Source organism: Crocodylus siamensis, chromosome 4 (assembly GCF_052110815.1).
Source record: "Crocodylus siamensis isolate JL-2025a chromosome 4, ASM5211081v1, whole genome shotgun sequence".
Lineage (NCBI taxonomy): Eukaryota > Metazoa > Chordata > Crocodylia > Crocodylidae > Crocodylus > Crocodylus siamensis.
The window spans coordinates 103,466,068-103,486,389 of record NC_143398.1 but is presented as its reverse complement, the minus strand read 5'-3'; the positions used below and the strand labels follow the sequence as shown (position 1 = coordinate 103,486,389).

The 20,322-nt window shown below is 44.4% G+C and overlaps 1 protein-coding gene across 1 annotated transcript in view; it reads right to left on the bottom strand.

Annotated features, from left to right (window-relative positions):
* The window catches only part of PAH (phenylalanine hydroxylase), a 58,502-nt gene that overhangs the window by 14,096 nt on the left and 24,084 nt on the right, over window positions 1-20,322 (bottom strand). The window contains exons 3-4 of the mRNA XM_090043230.1: window positions 19,875-20,058; window positions 6,631-6,719 (exon numbers count right to left, since the gene is read on the bottom strand). Coding sequence (XP_089899356.1) covers window positions 6,631-6,719; window positions 19,875-20,058 — 273 coding nt within the window. The remainder of the gene's footprint in view (window positions 1-6,630; window positions 6,720-19,874; window positions 20,059-20,322) is intronic.

The window sequence follows — 20,322 nt, the reverse complement described above, 5'->3', positions numbered from 1 at the left end:
GCAGGCCCCAGCAGAGTCTTACCTGGGATCCTGGGGGCCTCCAAGGGCAGCAGTAGTGCTGAGCTGGCCGCTTGGAGCCCAGCTAGTGGCTAGAGCATGGCTCTGGCCAGCCAGGCTCCTTTTCTGGCAGTGCACGCCATGCCACTTTGTTCAGTGTGGGGAGGGGGTTTGACACTGGGAGACCCTGGTGTCAAAAAAACCTGCTGTGCTGCATATTAGTAACGCAAAAAACTGGTGCATGTACACCACGTATGGGTTGCAATGACTCAAACTGTTTTGAATGGCTGCAAACAGCACGTGTGCTTTGTCAGGTTGTGCCCCGTATAGTCAGTCTTGGCACCAGGGAAAGGCAAAACAGGGAAGATGGCTTCATAGAATAGAATAGTAAGACCAGAATGGACCTGTAAGATCATCAAGTCTGGTCCCCTGCTATGGGTAGGAGGTAACTGGGCTCAAATGAGCTCAACAAGGTGCTTGTCCAGCCTCCTCTTGAACACCTCCAGGGATGGTAACTGCACCACCTCTGCTGGGAGTGTGTTCCAGATTCTAGATACCCTTATGTAAAAGTTTTTCATAAAAACATAGAAAGGGGTAAGGAAGAGGGAGGCAAAAAGTATGGACTCAAGATCAATCTTGTTCTGATGGTAGGAAGTCTTGCACTGTGGTGAGAAGTAGGCTTCTCCCTGGGCTGAAAAGCCAGATGGCATATTTACATCCTCCCATGCAGTAGTTTAGCTAGTGGGCTGGTAACAAGTGCAGCAGCTTAGAGAGGAAGCACAAATAGCAGCCACCCTTTCTGCTGCTCAAGGCACAGAACCTCCTTGTTCCACCTCTGCTCCCATGGAAGACATTAGGAGAGAAGCGTTGGGCTTCCTGCTCTGTGTGTGCTGCCATGTGTTCAGTTCACTGAGAAAAGACAGTTGCTCATTACCACGAGGAAGAGTGCACCCTCATGGACACAAGTTATTGGAGAGTAGGTTTAGATTAGACATCCACAAGAACTACTGCACAGTTAGGGCGGCTAGGATCTGGAACCAACTGCCAAGGGAAGTGGTGCTGGCTCCTACCCTGGGGATCTTTAAGAAGAGGCTTGATGCCTACCTGGCTGGAATCATTTGAGTCCAGTCTTTTCTCGCGCCCAGGCAGGGGTCGGACTTGAAGATCTACAAGGTCCCTTCCAACCTGACTTCTATGATTCTATGATTTGTGGTATCCTTACAGAACGAAGCTAAACATATGACATCTTATATAAAGATTTCTCACAAACCTTGTCTATCTCCTGAGTTCTTGGCCTAAAAGCAAGAGTATGTTTTTAAATATGCTGAACTGGGATGATTTAGTCTAGAGAAGACTGACAGGGGATTTGATAATAGTCTCCAAATACAAAAATGGTAGTTAAAAATCAATCAATTATTCTCCATACCACAGGGGACAGGACAAGTAGTAAAGGGCTGACAATGCAACAAGGAACATTTAGATCTGATATGACTGTTGTCAGTGGTAGCAAATGAAAGAACAATGACCAATGGTCTCAAGTTGCAGCAAGGAAAGTGCAGGTTGGGTATTAGGAAAAACTTCCTCAGTGGGAGGGCGGTAAAGCACTAGAACAAGTTACCTAGAGAAGTGGTGGCATTTCCATCCTTGGAAGTTTTTAAGACCCGGCTCAACAAAGCCCTAGCTGGGCTGATTTAATTCGGGACAGTCCTGCTTTGAGCAGGGAGTTGGACTAGATGACCTCCTGAGGTCCCTTCCAACCCTCATTTTTTATGATTCCATGATATTAGGAACCATAAGCACCAGAGGAAGTTACTTAGAGAAGGTGTGAACTCTACCATTTCTTTTTTTTTTTTTTACAATGAAAGGTAGACAAATGTCTGCTTGGAATGGTTTAAACAGGGATGATTGTGCCTGGAGCAAAAGTCTCTTCAGTCCTATTTTCTTCTGTTTCTATGCTTTGACCCTGTTCTTACTAGCAACCAAACTATGCCAAAAACTTGGTTTACAGAACAGTTCCACTGAACAAAGTTTCTAAAACAGTTACGGACAACTGTAGATGACGCAGGGTTTAAATTGAAGCAGTGGTTAATTAAAATCACCACTTCAATTTAGGGCAAAGTAAACCCCCCCGTGTCATGGACACCCATGCACTTACCTGCCTCTCTAGTGGCAGGGAGGGGAGAGTGAGTTGCCCACGGGGTGAGCAGTCCCTGAGCTCCAGGGGTGGGAGGGAGGCTGGTGCTTCCTGCCACGGCGGCTGCCCCCCTCCAGGCAGCACCCTCCCACAGACACATGACTCAGGCAGTCCCAGGGGACACCACAACTAAGGAAGAAAGCACTGGGCCCCTGTGCAGCTCAGGCAGGCAGGCACGCTCCAGGCCAGGGAAGTGGGAAGAAAAATGATTAGGCTCGCCACTTTTTTTTTTCCCTTCAGTGCAGCCTGGCTTCCTGGGCTACTGTCGAGCTGCCTGCTGGGGCTGTCTACACAGCTCCTGAGCTGCATGGAGCCCAGTGATTCCCTCTGCAGCTGTAAGGTAGCAAACTAAAACTCTTCAGAGGTGTTTTAGTTTGCTGCACCCCAAATTCATTTAAGGTGCATTATGCCACCGAATTTGCTACAGCAGCTGCAATTAACACGTAATACGCCACCAAATTTGCAAACTTGTGCAAGCAGCAACACCATTAAAGCTGTGCAAAAGGGCATTTAACCTGTTTTAACGTGTTGTCTGCAAAGTCTGACTGGTCAGTAAGGGCGCTTGTATACAATGACAGGGTTTTAGTCCTCAGGGTTTTATTCTATGCCGCTAAATTGAAATGGTGGGTGTATAATTGAAATCCACACTTCCATTTTTTGGTCGTGTTATGGCAAGGGGCCCGATCCTTTTTCTTTTCGAGCCAATGCTTTCCTGTGGCCAGGGAGTGAGCTGCCGATGGGCAGCGGGGGCCCCAGTCGTTCCCTTCATGGTGGCAGCACCCCCCAGGGCTGCCCAGCTGGGCTGCTAGTGGGCCAGATGCTGCCCCAGCTTGGAGACAGCACCTGGCCCAGTCCAATTGTTCCCCGAGCCCACCCAGGGAGCAGCACCTGGCGGGCTTCCAGCAGGCGGGCTCAGGGAACAGTTGGATTGGGCCAGGTGCTCTCTCTGAGTTGGGGAAGCATCCAGCCCACTGGCAGCCCACCCAGGTGGCCCTGAGGGGTGCTGCTACCATGGAGGGAAGGACTGGTACCCCTGCAGCTCAGGGGCTGCTCAGCCTACCAGCAGGTCACCTTCCAGCTGCAGAGGAAGAAGTGGGGAGGCTTCACAACAGCAAGGATCATTTGAGCCTTACTGCATCTGCTTGAAAGAAGGGTCCTGTGGCCAGCAGGACACCTGGGGCCTCCCAGGAATAAGCTGCCTTGCCCCTGGGGCAGCACAAGAAGATGGCAGAAGGGCATCTGGGTGTGCTGGCAGCTGGAGAAGGTGGTGGGGATGGTACACAGGGTGCTGGAAGCCCAGGCAGACTGGGGAAGCATTGAATCGGGAGCCTCTGAGCTGGAACAGCACCCAGCCAGCTAGCAGGCTGCCTGGGCTTCCAAAACCCTATGCACCATCCCTGTTGCCTTCTCCAGCTGCCAGCAAATGCAGACACCCTCCTGCCACCTTCCTGCACTGCCGCAGGGGCAAGCTAGGCCATTCCTGGATAGCACCAGCTGTTTTGCTGGCTGCAGGAGGCTGCTGAAGGCAGAAGCAACGAGAGGCCTGATTCTTTTTTTTCTGCAGAGCCTGCCTGCCTCTCCTGCTGCTGAGGGGGCAAGCTGACAGCTGCATCATTCCAATTCACAACGTTGCAAACTAAACTACATCGGAATGTAGTTTAGTTTGCAATGTTGCAAACTCACTTAAAACCCCCAACACTCTTGCACATGTACAGTGTAACACTATTAAGCCTCACAAAATTACATTTTCATCACATGTACATGGTAATGGCATCACATGTACAAGCGCCCTAAGAGTGCTGAAACCATGCCTAAAGCTGTCCTCACACTATTTGAAGTTCAGCATAGATGAGACCTCTGTTCCTGCAAATTCAGCCATCCCAGAGAACACAAATAAAATTCAGGTTACAACAGAGAGAAAAGATAGTTTTGCAGCTCAGTCCATTGTAATTTTAACCTCTGCCACTGACTCTGTGTGACCTGTGACAAGTTATTTGATCTCTCTCTGCCTCAGGTCCCCATCTCTTAAGACAGGCATAGTAATTCTCCCAATCTTTGTCATGCATGGCTATTTAGATGGTTCTTTGGAGTTGGGATTGTTCCTCACTAGCTGTGTCTACATGAGACGCTGACTATACAGTCATTACTGCACACTCGTGACTGAGCAGTAACCTGAGTTACTGTGCAGCAGGACTGAAGACCACTTTTTTCATGACAGTACTGTGTAGTAGCCTAAAGCTACTGTGCAGTAGCGTCACATTATGGCTGTCGCCACATGACACTACTGCGCAGCAGTACACTCAGCTTCTCATGTAGACATGGCCACTGTGTATATTTCCAGAGCCTTGAACAATGGGACTCGCATCTTGACTGGGGCTTTGACTAGTGTTTCTGTAGTGTACAAAAGTAATAATAATTTATCTGACCCCCAAACAGTTAACAAATGGTTCCATATGCAATATAGGATGGAACTGGATCTGGGGACAACTGTGATGAAGCCAGATACATGACACAGTTGAATCTGAAGCACAAAGCAAAGTGTATTAGTATATATGAGAACAGATGATGCATTAGAATAGCATAAGAGAATATTGCTCTACTATTATCTCCCTTATCTACCTAAAATGCTAAAACATATGGGCCAGGTACAGACATTACACTTTTACCAGGATAAGTGATTGGAAATTGGTCAATAGTCACAACAGAAGAGATGTTTTGCGCACACAGACTGGTTTTAAAATGGCAGAACCTGCTCTAATATTTGCACATACACACACACACACACACACCTGCCCTGGGCAAACGCATTTTCTGTTTGCAACCAATCTGAATTATGGAAAACCACATTACTTAGATAAATTCCACCTCAGACTTTTTGAATGTATGTACTTAGCCCTGAGAGATTCCTGCTTTTCCTCTTCCTGCATCTTAAATTCTGTCATCCTTGTTTCTATATCACAGTGGTGCCTAACTTTTAGCCAGACACAATCCATGAGCCTGATCTGGCATGTGGGGAAAAGGCCCATTTTACTGTGCAAGGCCAGTCTGGTGTGTGGCCTCTGTCCTGTACACCATACCATGTCCAGGGACCCAGCCTGCACACCAGATCAGCCCAAGGCCCTAGCCCCACATGCTGGATCGTACCTGCAGCCCAGCCCCACATGCTAATCAGTTCCCAGCTCCACAAGAAAGACGGGGCCATGCCCTGGCCCTGTACACCGGACTGGTCCTGGCCCAAGCCCCTAAAACCAGATTGGGACCCGGCCACACACTGTGGGGAGCCCTGTAGGTCAGATCGCATGACTGCTTGGGCCACATTTGGCCTGCAGGCTGGAAGTTAAGCACCACTGCTATCACATATGCCTAGTTGTATTTCCTTTTTAAGACAACTTAGTGGAAACTGATCACTAACTAATTAGATCCAGCAGTTGGTGCTGAGATGCTTCATACATTTCAATACCCTATTTTTATTTCTTTTTTGCTTTCAAGTTCAATGTTGTTTTATTCCAGTGCAATACATGAGAGGGCTATTGATTCAGTTCACTCAAGTAATTGCATCTTCTTTCATTCTGTTTTTCATATGACCACACTGAATATCATGAATCATTGTACATGATACATAACGCATTTTGGATTAAGCAATAGGTAGTGAATGACTAATCACCCCATCTCAATTAAACTAATAGCTGCAATTTTTGTTGAGCTGCATGTAATTTATTTATAATCACCCTGTCTCAATTAAAGTAATAGCAGCAATTTCTGTTGCACTGCATGAAACTCGGTGTGTTTTGACATGAAAATAAGTTGTTGTTTGGTTGGAGGGGGGTTGAAGCAGAAAGTATTTTTATATTGGGCAGAGTTTTAAAAATACCTTAAGAATTTACATGTTAACTAATGCCAGACTGCCTTCCCTTGTACATTAGGGCCAACTGTGAATTGCAGCTTTTGGGGGCAGAGACCATTTCTTTTATTGTGTCATGCCACACAAATGCAATGTTAGACTCTATAAATAAATGACAAGATATAAATTTCAATCACCTGTTAATATTTTGAAGGAAGGAAACTCTTCATTTCCCCATGCTGTAATATAGTGCCTCCCAAATTTTTGTGGCATGAGCCTATGAACAGCCCCAAACTGTCCCTTGAGCCACTACATTCAGACTCCTTTGCATAAGCATAACTGGAATAACTGAGAAAAAGGGGCATGTTCTGGTAATTCTGTGCTTTAGAGACTGCCACTTGTGCTGCCAGCATTTTTATAAATTACAGTAACCTTTGGGGATCTCTAATTTTTGCTAGAGATTGGACTAGCTTTCAGATAACCCTAGAACCATGGGAGAGCTCAGAAACTGGCCCACTGTAAAGAATGTTCCCAAGAGAGAATCATCAGACCCAATTACAGTCAAGTTAAGTTTAAAAATACAGGGCTTCTTTCTTACAGGATGGTCTGCATCCAGCTCAGCTCCATAGCTTAGGATCTGATTGGCAAATCTGTCAAGCTCCTGGATACTTCTAGGGAACCATGGCACTGCAACACAGAAAAGGAAATACAGATTATTCTATTTCAGCTTTACCTTATTCTGGGCCTTCATCCAATTCTTTTGACATTTTCACTATAATTATGAACTAGCATAAAACTGGTACATTTTGGCCATTTTGAACTATGCCAGCAACACAAAGCAACAGCAAACCCAACTGCTCTGCCTACTTGTGTTTGGGGCTATTTTGCATTTTTGGAGCAAAATGAAGCAGCTGAAGTGTCCTGGTAAATCCAGGCCTCAGGATTACATTTCCTTGGGATTATTTATTGCTTGTTTATTTGGATTTCTCTGATTATCAGAATGTAGGACTTGCCAGCCCCAGAATCCATCCAATCCAATATCCCAGCTCTCACAGCAGCCAAAATCTCTTCCTTTAGAGAGAGATGCAAGAAACCTGACAATAGGCAGGCTGCAGGATAATCTGCCCCTATGAAACTAGCATGCTAATCCTTATCAGTTACGATGGCCTAAAACAGGCATTAGTATATAAAAAAATGTAACCACTCTCGGATACAATTGATTAGCATTGCATCAAATGCTAATCATACACTATATATAAAATGCAGAAAGAGTCATTAAAAAACTGCATGAACATTATGGGTCTGATGTGCCTGCACCTTCTGTGCATATTTATGCTATATTAAGCCAGCATGAGATGGAGGTAAAAAAGCTACCAGCCTGCAGGTCTGACTTTGCATGAAAGAAAATAAAAATTCTTTTTACCTTGATGAAAGAGGGGGGATGCTGCAAAAATCTATTCAAAACAATTACTCCTGCAGGAGAGGAGTCACTACAACTCCTGTGATAACCACAGATCACAGCTTGGATGTCACCTGAAGCCTGCAATTTCTATTCATGCACCTTACTCTCTTCAGACAGGGTACATATAACTCCCACTGCGGGAAATGGGACCCATTCCTCTTGGGACCACCTGAAGGAGTTTAAAGGAGTTCAGCTGTGAGAGGGCTCAGTGCTCTCTCTACCAGCTGAACATAACATGGTACATACATATTTAGCCTCTTTCCTGCATAAATGTCCATCACCCATTCAGCGAGTGCCTTGCTGTGCACAGCTTTCTGCTCTAACCAGAATGCTGCTGCTCAGTGATACAACTGTATTTTATTTCAGGTTTTGCTTTTAGTGAATCTGGCATCAGGAAACATTCTGCAGTGACAGCTCTGAAATGGAAGTCCTGTGTAAGTCCTCCAAGGTGCACGCACAGCTGCAGGGCAATCTATCTCCCACAGCGCCTCATTGATGTGCCACAACCCTGATCCGGATGGACCACCTAAGGGGATGAGAGGATCATTCTGTCTCCAGGCCTATTCAGCCCTTAGTCTCTCTGCTGAGATGGACAATAAAGAAGGCATTTATGGTGCTGGGTTTATGTGATGGGGACACCTGCATACTGGAACTGGAGTAAGACCACTAGCTCATTTCACAGAGGCCACAGGAGAGCTCTCTCTAATGACTACTGGCTGACAAGCCGTGTTATGCACACTTATGCAATAGCTGTACCACTGTCTCTTTGATCTTCTAGCATTTCTGTGTTGCTGAAAACAATTTATAAACATCCAAAACTTGCTCTTTTTATAGTGACTTTCTTCCCCTGCAATGAGAGTGAATGCCTTTGAGAATCTCAAAAAGAAATGTTCTTTGGAGTCGCGCACATCTCTTAAATCTAAAAACAGACACATAATAGTCACTAGATGGCAGCAGCAGCAGTATCTCTAAACATCTTTCACTACTGGGTATTTCTTCTGTTTTCTGCTAGCAATTTCCCTTCCTTCCAAATAATCAAGCAAATGGGACTCCCTTATAGAATGATACAACCATTTGATACAAGAGTCACAACTGACCTTCACTTAATGAAAGTAAATCCCATTTGATAATCCTGGGAGGTGCCATTATTTCCTATATGTGTTACTTAATCAGGAAGCCTAGATCCTGTTGGCAGTTCCACCACTGGCCTTGTGTATGGCCTTGAGTGAATCACTTCACTGTGCTGTGCCTCAGTTTTCTCCAGCTAAGAAAAATGTTGGGGAGGTGGGAGAATGGTGTTCTGTAAAGTGATTTGAGGTCTAGGAATGAAAAGTGGTAGCCTGAAGCTAAGTGATACTTATTAACTATTATCGTCATGTCACTGCCCATACCAGAGAACGTGCAAGATTTCAACACAGAAGGCCCAGTGGGGATTGTGAAACCAACAGTGTCCTACAACAGATTTCAGCAAAGGCTTTTCCAAAATGAAAGTCTGTTAGGGGTTTTTGGAGAGTAGGGAGTAAGTATTTCTCTGATCTGGATGAGTTTAGGTTTAGCCTTAGGTTTGGGTTTGGGGAACTTCCATTCCAAGTCTATGTGAATCAGCAAGATAATAATGGCCTACTTTTATTTCATAGATTTCATAGACATTAGGGCTGGAAGGGACTTCAGAAGATCATCGAGTCCAGCCCCCCGCCCAAAGGGTAGGAAGTCAGCTGGGGTCATAGGATCCCAGCAAGATAAACATCCAATTTGCTCTTGAAGGTGTTCAATGTAGGTGCTTGAACCACCTCCGATGGCAGGCTGTTCCAGACCTTGGGGGCTCGGACAGTAAAGAAATTCTTCCTTATGTCCAGCCTGAAACGGTCCTGTAGTAGTTTACGACCGTTCGACCTTGTCATCCCTTGGGGTGCTCTGGTGAACAAATGTTCCCCCAGATCCTGGTGGTCACCCCTGATAAACTTGTACGTGGCCATCAGATCAACCCTGAGCATGCGCTTTTCCAGGCTAAAGAGCCCCATGGCTCTCATCCTGTCGTCATAAGGTCAGCTTTCCTGACCTCTGATCATGTGCGTGGTTCTTCTCTGGACTCTCTCAAGCTTCTCCACACCCTTTTTGAATTGTGGGTCCCAAAACTGGACACAGTACACCAGCTGTGGCCTCACCAAGGCCAAGTACAAGGGGAGAATGACATCCCAGTATTTACTTGAGAAGCATCTATGGATGCAAGCCAGCATTTTGGTCACTTTACTAGCTGCAGCATTGCATTGCAGGCTCATGTTCATCTTGTGGTCAATAATGACCCCCAACTCTCTTTCTTCCGTAGTGCTAGCCAGCGTAGCACTGCCGAGCCTATAAGGATGCTGCAGGTTTTTCTTGCCAAGGTGGAGAACCTTGCATTTTTCGGTGTTAAATACCATCAGGTTTTCATCCGCCCATTTGCTGAGCCTGTCCAGGTCAGCCTGGATCACCCACCTGTCTTCTGGTGTGGATGCTTTGCCCCAAAGTTTGGTGTCATCGGCGAACTTGGCCAGTCTGCTTCTGACTCCAATGTCCACATCATTAATGAAGATGTTGAACAATATGGGTCCAAGGACAGAGCCTTGCGGGACCCCACTGGTCACAGGACACCATGATGAGTGACTGCCATCAATTACTACCCTCTGGGTCCGACCACAGAGCCAGTTTTCCAGCCAGTGGATCGTGGTGGACCCAAGCCACAATTGGCCAGTTTCACCAAGAAGTGATCATGGGATACCAGATTGAAGGCTTTTTTGAAGACATCAATCTCTTCTCCTTTGCCCAGGTAATAGGTCACTTGGTCATAGAAGGAAATGAGATTGGTCAAGCAAGACCTACCCGCAACTAACCCATGCTGGCTATCCCTCAGGATGTTGATGTCGGCCAGTCCATTAAGGATGGCCTCTTTAATAAACTTTTCTAAGATCTTCCCCAGGATAGAAGTCAGGCTGATGGGCCTATAGTTAGCTGGATCCACTTTCCTCCCTTTCTTGAAGATCGGCACCACATTGGCCTTCTTCCAGTCTTCGGGTACTACACTAGAGTGCCAGGAGTTTTCAAAGATCCGTGCCAGAGGCTGGGCTATGATGCTCTCCAGCTCCATAAGTACCCTGGGGCGTAGATTGTCAGGGCTGGCTGACTTAAAGGTATGCAGCTTCTCAAGGTGTTCCTTCACGAGGTCAGCATTAATGGAGGGCAAAGGACCTCCCTTACCCAGACTGCCCTGTCCCGTGGTGGGCATGGGCATCCTATGGGACTGATGAAAGACTGACGCAAAAGTACCCATTTAATAGGTTGGCTTTTTCCTGGGCGTCAGTTGTCAGTTGCCCCATCTGATTCAGCAGGAGTCCAATGTTGCCTTTGCTTTTCCTCCGGCTCCTCACATATCTGAAAAAGGACTTTTTATTGTTCTTGATGCTCAAACCTATTTGGAGTTCAGTTGCAGCCTTGGCTTTCCTGGTTTGCTCCCTGCGGGACTGGACCAGTGCAAAATGACCCTCCTTGGAGGTGAATCCCATCCTCCATCTTTTGTAGGCCTTTCTTTTTAGTGTCAGGAGGTCTGCTAGGTCCCTGGAGAGCCAGGGGAGCTACTGTGCCCTCTTGCTGCCTTTCCTCTGAGATGGAATAGACTTAGCTTGTGCATTGAGGATCACTCCCTTGAAGAGCAACCACCCTTCTTGAACTCCCATGAGGGATAGCCAGCATGGGTTAGTTGCGGGTAGGTCTTGCTTGACCAATCTCATTTCCTTCTATGACCAAGTGACCTATTACCTGGGGTCATGGTCCCTTAGGGCCTCACTGACAAGCCTCCTGAGCTTGTCAAAGTCGGCTTTCCTGAAGTGAAGGACTTCCGTGTTGCTGACTGACTTGCCAGCTTTACGGCAGATGGTGAAGGTGATCAGCTCGTGGTCGCTATCACCCAGCTTCCCAGTGATCACTAGGTCGACAATTAGGTCATCCCCAGTTGCCAGTACCAGGTCGAGCAGTGCTTTGCCACTCGTTGGCCCATAGACTTCTTGAGTCAAGTTATTAGATACCTTTTATTCAACAGACTGTTGATTTGGAAACCAGGGGATAGATTCAATCCAGCATTGGTGAAGGCATCAGCCCAGGGGCAGAGTGAAAGTGGCTTACCTCTCCACATTTAGAAGCTGCTAGTAGTCACAGTAGACTGCACTGGGCTTTACAGCAGGCCCTCCCTTTGCTTCAGTGGCACACACAATATTTTGCAGCAAACAAGTCTACCTCTGTTGCAGTTCTTACCACTCCTAATCTGATACCTGCCACCTTCATCTTATACCCATTCTTCAGCCCACCTCAGAAGACTTTTTGTGCCTGGAGCAGCTTGAGCTGATGGAATGGCTCTGCACCAAATGGACAGTCTCTAGGGAAAATCCAACAGGGGGAAGGGAGGCTTTATACCTCCTATATATACCAGCCTGTCTGGTATAAAGTAGATACAACAGAAGTTCATATAAGACCCATGAGTCTGCACCTATTCAGTAATGTATGCTCTCAGTTCCATATGTTAATGTGCACTGAGGGTGCTGAGCACAAGACAAGACTGGGTTCTGTATCATGGAGTGAGACCAGAAAGGATGGGCAGGAGCTCCTGGGGTGTAGTGCCCTGTATTGTCATTCAAAAACCCTTCCCAAGTGATCCTAGCAACAGTTTAAAAATATCAAATCAAATTATCCCCTCAATGAATTTGTCAAATATTTTGCTTGCTGACTTGCTTTTGCTCCAGACCTAGTTAACTAGACTTGCTGTCTGTCTGCAATGCAGTTAATGAATGGCCAGAGCAAGCTGTTGCAACAGTGAGCCTCTGTGAGGAACTGAAGAGCAACCGTGGGCTGATCAGTAATAAATATTGATTTGTCTGTACGTGAAACAGCTTCATTTATGGGCCTATACTGGACACCCAAGTGGTGACCAAATTAACATGGGGTCAAATGTTTAATAGGATGCTAATAAGCTATTTATATGTGGGGCAACAAAACGGAAGCACTTAGGAGTTTCTCCAGAGTTCCTCCATTCTGACCATTGTGAGAAGGGTCAGAGACAGGTCTATTAAATTTATAGCAGTTCGAGGCACAGGTTTAGTCCTTTTTTAAACAGATCCAAATGCTTTGGCCAGCCCCAGGGTTTAGTAAACAAGGCTCCTACAGAACCCCAGCCTCCAGCCTGTCTCAGAAATGCAATAAATTGTCTGCATTTCCCCCACACTGAAACAGAATAATATTTAATTCCTTTATTACTGGGCTCCTAGAGGTCTGCAAATACCCAGCGTGTTTCCAGAAAGAGTCATGAAGAGATGTACTGTGTTTTCAAAACAAATTATTCTGACTCCACAAAAGACACTTGGCCTGGTGAATGACTTTACAGTTAGCACATCACTCATGTGAAGATATACAATAACCTTCATAATTATGACATTTTGCTGGCATTTTCTAAGCTTCAGTTATATTAGTGAAATAAACCTGTCCTTCATTACTTGATTTGGGAGGGGACAGGGGATAAAAAGATTTATCGTTTTTTACTAGGTCTTGGGGGAAGTTTAGCTTTTGTCTTACAGTTAAGAGAACTTTGAGAAGAAAAGAAGTAAATTATCACTAAGCCTAAATGTAAGATCAAAAACTTACTAGCACCCTATTCTACTAATGCAATCATACATGGAATTAAAGAGTAATAGATGTTAAATGCATTGGGGAGACATTCTGATCATAACAGAAGCTATAGGATGTCATCCACTGATTTCTGCACCAAGCCCAGTAAATTGGGGCTGAACAAAGACAATTTATTTCAAAAAGTCAGTCTTGGTTCAAAGATTTTGAGGGGCAGAGAAACAACCCCTGGTAATTTGTTCCAATGGAGAGTTACCATCACTGTTAAAATGTGAGCTGATGTATATTTGTCCAGTTCTGTCCCCATTCACTGTGGCTATGGTTTGGACAGATGGATTAAAGAAGCCTCTATCATCTGATCTCTTCTTCCTGTGTATGAACTATGATCAAGTCACCACCTGACCTTCTCTTTGATGAGGGAAGGTATGTAAGATGTGTTCTCCAGTCTTTACATAATTTTCTCCCCAGGTTCACATGTGTTGCTGGATTAAAGCATGGGGCTATCAGTTGATGAAATGCAAAATGAATGATATCTATTTAACACCATCTGAAAAAAAAACAGACTGTCATCTTTACAACAAGTCAGGAAAACAGGATCTCATTACACCAGCTGCCACATTAGTCACCAAGAGATAATACAGGAGCAAAACTTTGCCAGAGCCACCTTTGACACCTTAATGGTCCCCGTAAGAGCCCAAATGAACAGATCCCATTGTCCTGAGCAAAGAAAAATAGAAAGCTTCTACAGACCGTAGGTAGGGAAGCAACACCATTATCCTAGCAATGTGTACAATTCTCTTTTGGCATGGCTGTGTCTAAAGGATAATGCTTCCACTGGATTTATCTGGTAATCAAAGAAGACTATGACAACATTCAACATAATGATAAAACAACTAATTTTTTATTGGGGGATGGTTATATTTTTGTTATGTTTTCTTGTCTCTGAAATATGTCTCTTGTGACTATATATTTTTGTTTTCATTTAACTATGTCTGTTATTTGTTTATACCACTACTTATTATTTAAGGAACAATTTCTATCACTGTATCTGTAGATAGGTACTTTCTCTTCCCTCTGAGCCTGCAGATCTGTGTACGCTGAGTGTGCCACCCACACTTTGCTCCTTAAACCGCCTTAATCTGACCCTTTGGAAATATCTCTTATGGGGTGTCAGCCCTACCACCAAGGCTAAACACCGAAACTGAAAAAGGAAGAGACAAGAAGTAAAAGGACAAAGGATTTATTTGATCTTTACTTTTCCTGACAATAAGCTGTTACCACTTTACATTATTTTTAGTCAATCATTGTTGAAAATAATAAACAAAAAAAACCCAGCTATGCCTCCAACTAGAAAGCTTCAAGTTCATCTCTGCTGCACTAATGTGTTAATCTGGCTCTTAAAGTATTTTGTATTCATATGGATAAATGCAATACACTCCTAATCCCACTGCAGTCAAAAATAATTCTTCCAGTAACTTCAGTAAGACCAGGACTTCATCTGTGGTCCTTTTTGTTCCTAGCATTTTGAGATGTATCTATGCTGGACTAAGGACTGTACTAAAACATATTTAATAAAAGTCTGCTAGACTCTGTAGAGTTTTTCTGGAAGTATAATTCAGAAAGATGATGCCTGACTAAAAAAAAAAAAGTCTTTGATAGTAGGTGATCATAATTCCCTGCCCAGCTCCTAAATTGGGAGGACTGACTCCAAAGAGTCTGTTTCCCTTCCCCCAACCCCCACAGATGTAATGATATGAATAGGACACAAAGGAAATGGTAAAAGGATTACCAGGATTTATCTCAGGAAGATATTAATGCCCTTTCATGTTGTTCCTAGAAAAGAAGAGGAAGAACCAGACCTAAAGCATTTAAAGTCAAACTTATCTAAAATCCTATTAAAATCACATCTGCTATCTGAAAGAGGAATTTAAGTATTTAAAATATTGGGGCTTGGGGTTTTGTTACACACATATCTCTGGACCAAATCTGACAGTCTTCACTCCAGTCCCAACCCTGCTGAGTCTCTTCAATTCTCCTTGACTCCCGTAAGAACTGAGAGCATGCAGCACCCTGGAGGACATTATTTCACTTTATTTACCTACAGAGGCAAACCGATTGTTTACATCACTAAGAATGTTGTTCACATCATTAGTGGTGTTCACATTCCTCTTCCACCAAAGCCAATGGAAAAAATTGCCCTAATTTTCAGGGAGTGCAATAAAGCCCAGAAAACCGAGAACCAGATTATGCTTGATTTATATCAGCATGCTGTGCTGGGGAGTGGGTGTGCAAGAACCTGCCTCCCCTCTCCTACTGCTGCCTTGCTCATGGCCTGTCATGGTACCTGTCCCTTGCCTCAGGGGAGCGCCCATGCTGCTCCCTACTTCACTCAGAGGTACATGGGAATGGGGACAGTTTGGATATTGTCTCTGTCCATAGAGTGCAATCCAGGCAAAAGTGATAAAGTAGTGAATTTCCCATTGTAATAGTGTCAGAGAGCTTAGAGGAGGCATATACCTTCCTAAAGCAAAGCATCTCCCTCTATTCCCCATGGACTAGATTTCTTTACACCAGGCTGGACCGTGCCACCATGACATCAATCCTTAGTACCAGCTACAGGCTTTGGTCACTTTCTCTCCCTAGTGATTTAGAAGATTAGCCCATGATTAACACTTCATTTTCATTACCATTCAGTTATATGGGCCTTCTTTGGCATTTTAAGCATTTAGTAGAATTTAAAATATGGTTACTCAGGGTATTAATGCTCTCTTCAATAAATAGTATGTAAAGGGTGAGGTAAAGACTAACAGAAACTTTAAGAAAAGCTCCATCAATTGTTGTAGATTGTAATGGAGACCAGTAGGCCAAGAAGTTCTTTTAAACCATTCATAGCATCTATTCCTGATGGACTCATAATCAGCTGCAACATGCCTACAATCACAGCTTCTATTAACATTAATTAACCCTTAATAAGCTATTGCCAGAGGGACCTTTACTAGAAAATGTGATCAAATGTGGCCAGCTTGATTTATACTGTGGATGCAAATGATTTACAGTGTCCTATTTTAATGTTAATAAACTGCTTTTCTTCATCTGCATTCTAGTATTCAAAACACTACAGCTTTGGAAAGTGATGCAAGAACTTAATGCAGGATACATCAAGCTGGGGGAGCTGCAAATAGGGTGGTCATCATAGAGGACAGTCTGGTTGTCCTCTGTCCTCTCTTGATACGAAACCTGATGTCTTTATGTCCTCTATTTTTCTTCTGAAGAGAAAAATAGAAGACATAAAGGCATCAGGTTTTATGTCAATAGAGGACAGAGTAGCAGAAAACCGAAATGTCCTCTATGATGGCCACCCTAGCTGCAAAAGTCTCAATGCTGACCTCCTAAGGCATGCTTCCACGTGCAATTAATGGAACTGAAAAAATTCCAGCACAGTTTGAGCCAGAGTAAACTAATCCAGACATCACCATCTATATGTGCATTTAAGTGCAGTAATTTATTCCACCGCTGGATAGTACTTGTGTCTGACAGGACTATCTGATGGCGCAGTAAATTAGTCTATACTGCCCTACTTGCCACACATGTAGATAGTGACACTTTACTGCTCAGCAAGTTAGTCTACTGTGCAGTAAAGCATGTGTGTAGACATACCCCTAACAATCCATTTGTGACTTAGAGAAAAAAATCCCCCTTAGGAAAGTAAAAAGTATACTCAATACATGGTATTTCATCATTAAAAATACCAGTACATGGGACTCAGTTCTGTTTGGTGCTGAACACTCTGGTGCTGATTTAACAAAACATTTATGAAGTGATCTCATTACTTCCAACAGAAGAAATCACGTTTAAAATGAAGTGAGTTCTTGTATATCTTACTGATGCAACAGCTTAGGTAACTTGGAAGAGGTTGGAATAACTAACATGGAGCATCTCATGTGCTGATTTTATTAAAACACAAATTTTAATTTAGGTGATGTGCATAGAAACAGAATAGCATTGCTTGAAACAGTCTGTGAACTTCTTATTCAGGCTCACCTTGTTCTATAAATCACTAAAAATCAGTCAGAGCATGAGTGTAGGCCTAGCAGACTTGTGTCTTTTTTTAAAAATCAAACATGGGTATCTGAGTTTCAGCTATACAACTACCGGTAGTTACAATCACCAGATACCACTGCAATACTTCCAGCAACTAGAATATCACCAATAAATATAAATAGAATACAGAAAACAGCAAAATGATTTTCATATTTACTCAAATACAACTCATGGCTTTTTCCCCCAATTTGTATGGAGGAAAAGGCCCCTCACCTAACAATTGCATACAAGGAAATTTCACAAAATACATTGTTCATCACTAAATTGCTGTCAAAAGCAACATGTGCTCAGCAACAGAAACCAATTGTGAAGTTGATTAAATATAACTGATACTGATCATGGCTATAAAACATATGATCCACATGACATAAACATATCGATAAGCCTCCATCATAGGGATAAGTCACTACAGCCCATCTGAATGACACATATTGTAGTGCCCTTTAAGCATAGTCCCCCCTCAGTGCTGACTCTTTTCCAAGTCATGGTAAGCCCCTACATTGTGCACATTTTTATTTCCTTGTCATTCCCATGATTGAACTATGCCTTTCTTTCTCATTCCAATGATTCCTGTTTCTCCATCAGCCTTAAATGCCTGGCAAACATCATGAAATAGGGCCTCAAACTCCCTCTGTTGCTCCCTCTCTCAGACTGGTACATATGATTTGAGTGACCTTGTCCTCCACCAGGTTGCCCTGTATCTTATCTGCATATAAAATTTTGGAGCATCCCAGGGCTCATGATAAAAACACCCGGTTCCAGTCATGAGTGGGGGTTAATTAGCATATGGATCCTTTCTGAGAGGTATCTGGATTATACACACATACTGAGTAGTGCTGAGCTATGGAGTCACCATGGCTTAAAATGCTGTTGACTCTCATGAGGACCAGTGCAGAGAACTTTGTGGCCAAATCTCTGAATCCGAATTGAATCAGGGGACTGATTGAAAGGTCCGAATCAATTCAAAGCTTTCCAAATCTTTGGAAAATCTTCTTTGGAAAATCTTTGGAAAATCTTCCAAAACTTCTTTGGAAAAGATTTGGAGAGCCTTGATGATTCAGGCAGTCCCTAGTGGCTGCAGCAGGGAGCTGCAGCTGACTCTGAGCTGGTAAGTACTAGGGGCGGGGGAGGGGACTATGGGTGGACTGCTGCCAGCCCCCCGACCCCTGTCCGCTCCCTCAGCCCCCCGACTCCCACTGCCCCCACAGCTGCCCCACCCACAACTCCCAGTGCTTTAAAGAAAAGCCACACTCACCAGGTGCTGCCAAGTGGGGGGGGGGCGATCCCCGCTGCCCCCACTGTCCCATGCTGTGTAGGGGGCTCTGCATGAGCCCTCTACTGCCCCCCACTCCCCCAGTCCAGCCACGGCTGCCCCTCCCACTGTGGCTCTGGCCCTTTAAGACAAAAAAAAAAGATGGAGAAAAGCCCCAGGACTCACTGGTCCTGCAGCAGCCTTGGGGGTTTGGGGGGCTTGTGGAAGAGCTCCCCATGCAGTGTGGGGCAGTTGTGATCACAGCCCCCAGGCAGGAATGGTGAGTCTGGGGTGGGGTTTTGGGTTTTTTTCTTAAAGGGCCGGAGCCATGCCAGGCGGGGCAGCCATAGGAGGAGCTCATGCAGAGCCCCCCATCCAGCATGGGTCAGTGGGGGGCAGCAGGGATCACCCCCTGCCTGGTGGCACTGGCTGAGTGAGGGCTTTTTTTTTCCAAGTGCCAGGGGCTGAGACAGGCAGGGCAGCTATTGCTGGGCTGGGAGAGCAGGTGGGGAATGGGCCTGTGTAATTCAGAGATTTGGCAGCAGCCAAATCACTGAATCAAATCACTGTTCCCCAAATTGACCAAATCCAAATCTGAAGCAAATACGAGCAGCTTCACACAGGCCTAGTATATGGCAAATCATAAGCCTTTGGGTTTGGACTAATATTATGTATAGTTTGTACTACATATAAGTAGGTGTCAAAGTACTGCTCAAAAAATGTGTTTGTGGAGTACCTGTGCTAAAACTTACAGCAGTTCCAAAAAAAGATTAACAGATATCAGTTCTGGATGAAGTAAGTGTATGGGTACTATATGCAAATTAGTACAGCCATGTTTTATTTCAAGGTTACTGTTTTTCAGTTTGCTCCTCACTTCTATGTGCTCAAGGGAGAGTAGGATCTGATGGTACGGAGAGGGGGAAGGGGCTGCTAGAGGAAGAAGTTAGGGGGAAACAGAGAGCAATGGAGCTACCTGACCCCTGCAGATTTATTTTCCCTGCTGTAGTAGTGGAAAGTGGACACTTTCAAGACAAACCTCCAATATTTAGATTCTATGCCTGGAAAAATATAACAAATGTATATATTTTCAATATATAAATCTAATTAGTGGGGGGTCATCTTATAGTCAGGGTCATCTTCTATTTGAGTAAATATGGTATTATTTGTTTCTACTATAACTTAGAGGTCTCAACCAAAATCAGTATTCACAGAGTGAGAACGTTCCTGCCCGAGAAAGTTTATAATCCAAATAGACAAGGCATACAAAGGAAAGGAGGGAAAACAGGCAGTGATCAGTTCGAAAACTCCCTTCCTAAAGAAAACAAAAGAGAATGATTGACTGAGGTAGAGATATATAATTTTATGATCGGTGTTTCCTTACCTGTATCCTTCTTCTTTGTACGGGAAAGTTCATGAACAGTTGCTCTGATATCATTTCTCAAAGTCCTGATGATCTTGTCTAGAGAAGGAATGTTTCTGTTATCCAGATTGATGAAAAATTCATACTCGTCTTTGTTGAGGCGGGAAGGTCTGGACTCAATGTGGGTCAGGCTTATACCTTTTTCCTACAAGAAACAAATGGATAGACTCTTGGAGCTCTGTGCTGCAGGTAGAAATGCAAAGGGCAAACTACCTGAAATCCACTGGTTAGTGCAGTGGTTCCCAACCTTTTTTATACTGCAGACTGGCAAGTTCATGCAAAGAGTTTTGGTGGACCGGGTATAGAAAAATCTAATTTACACATTTAAATTTTTTTTGCGGGGGAGGGCAGGTTGTGAAGATCATCTCTTAGCTGTTGCATTTGATATGGAAGTGACTAGCCACAGTTA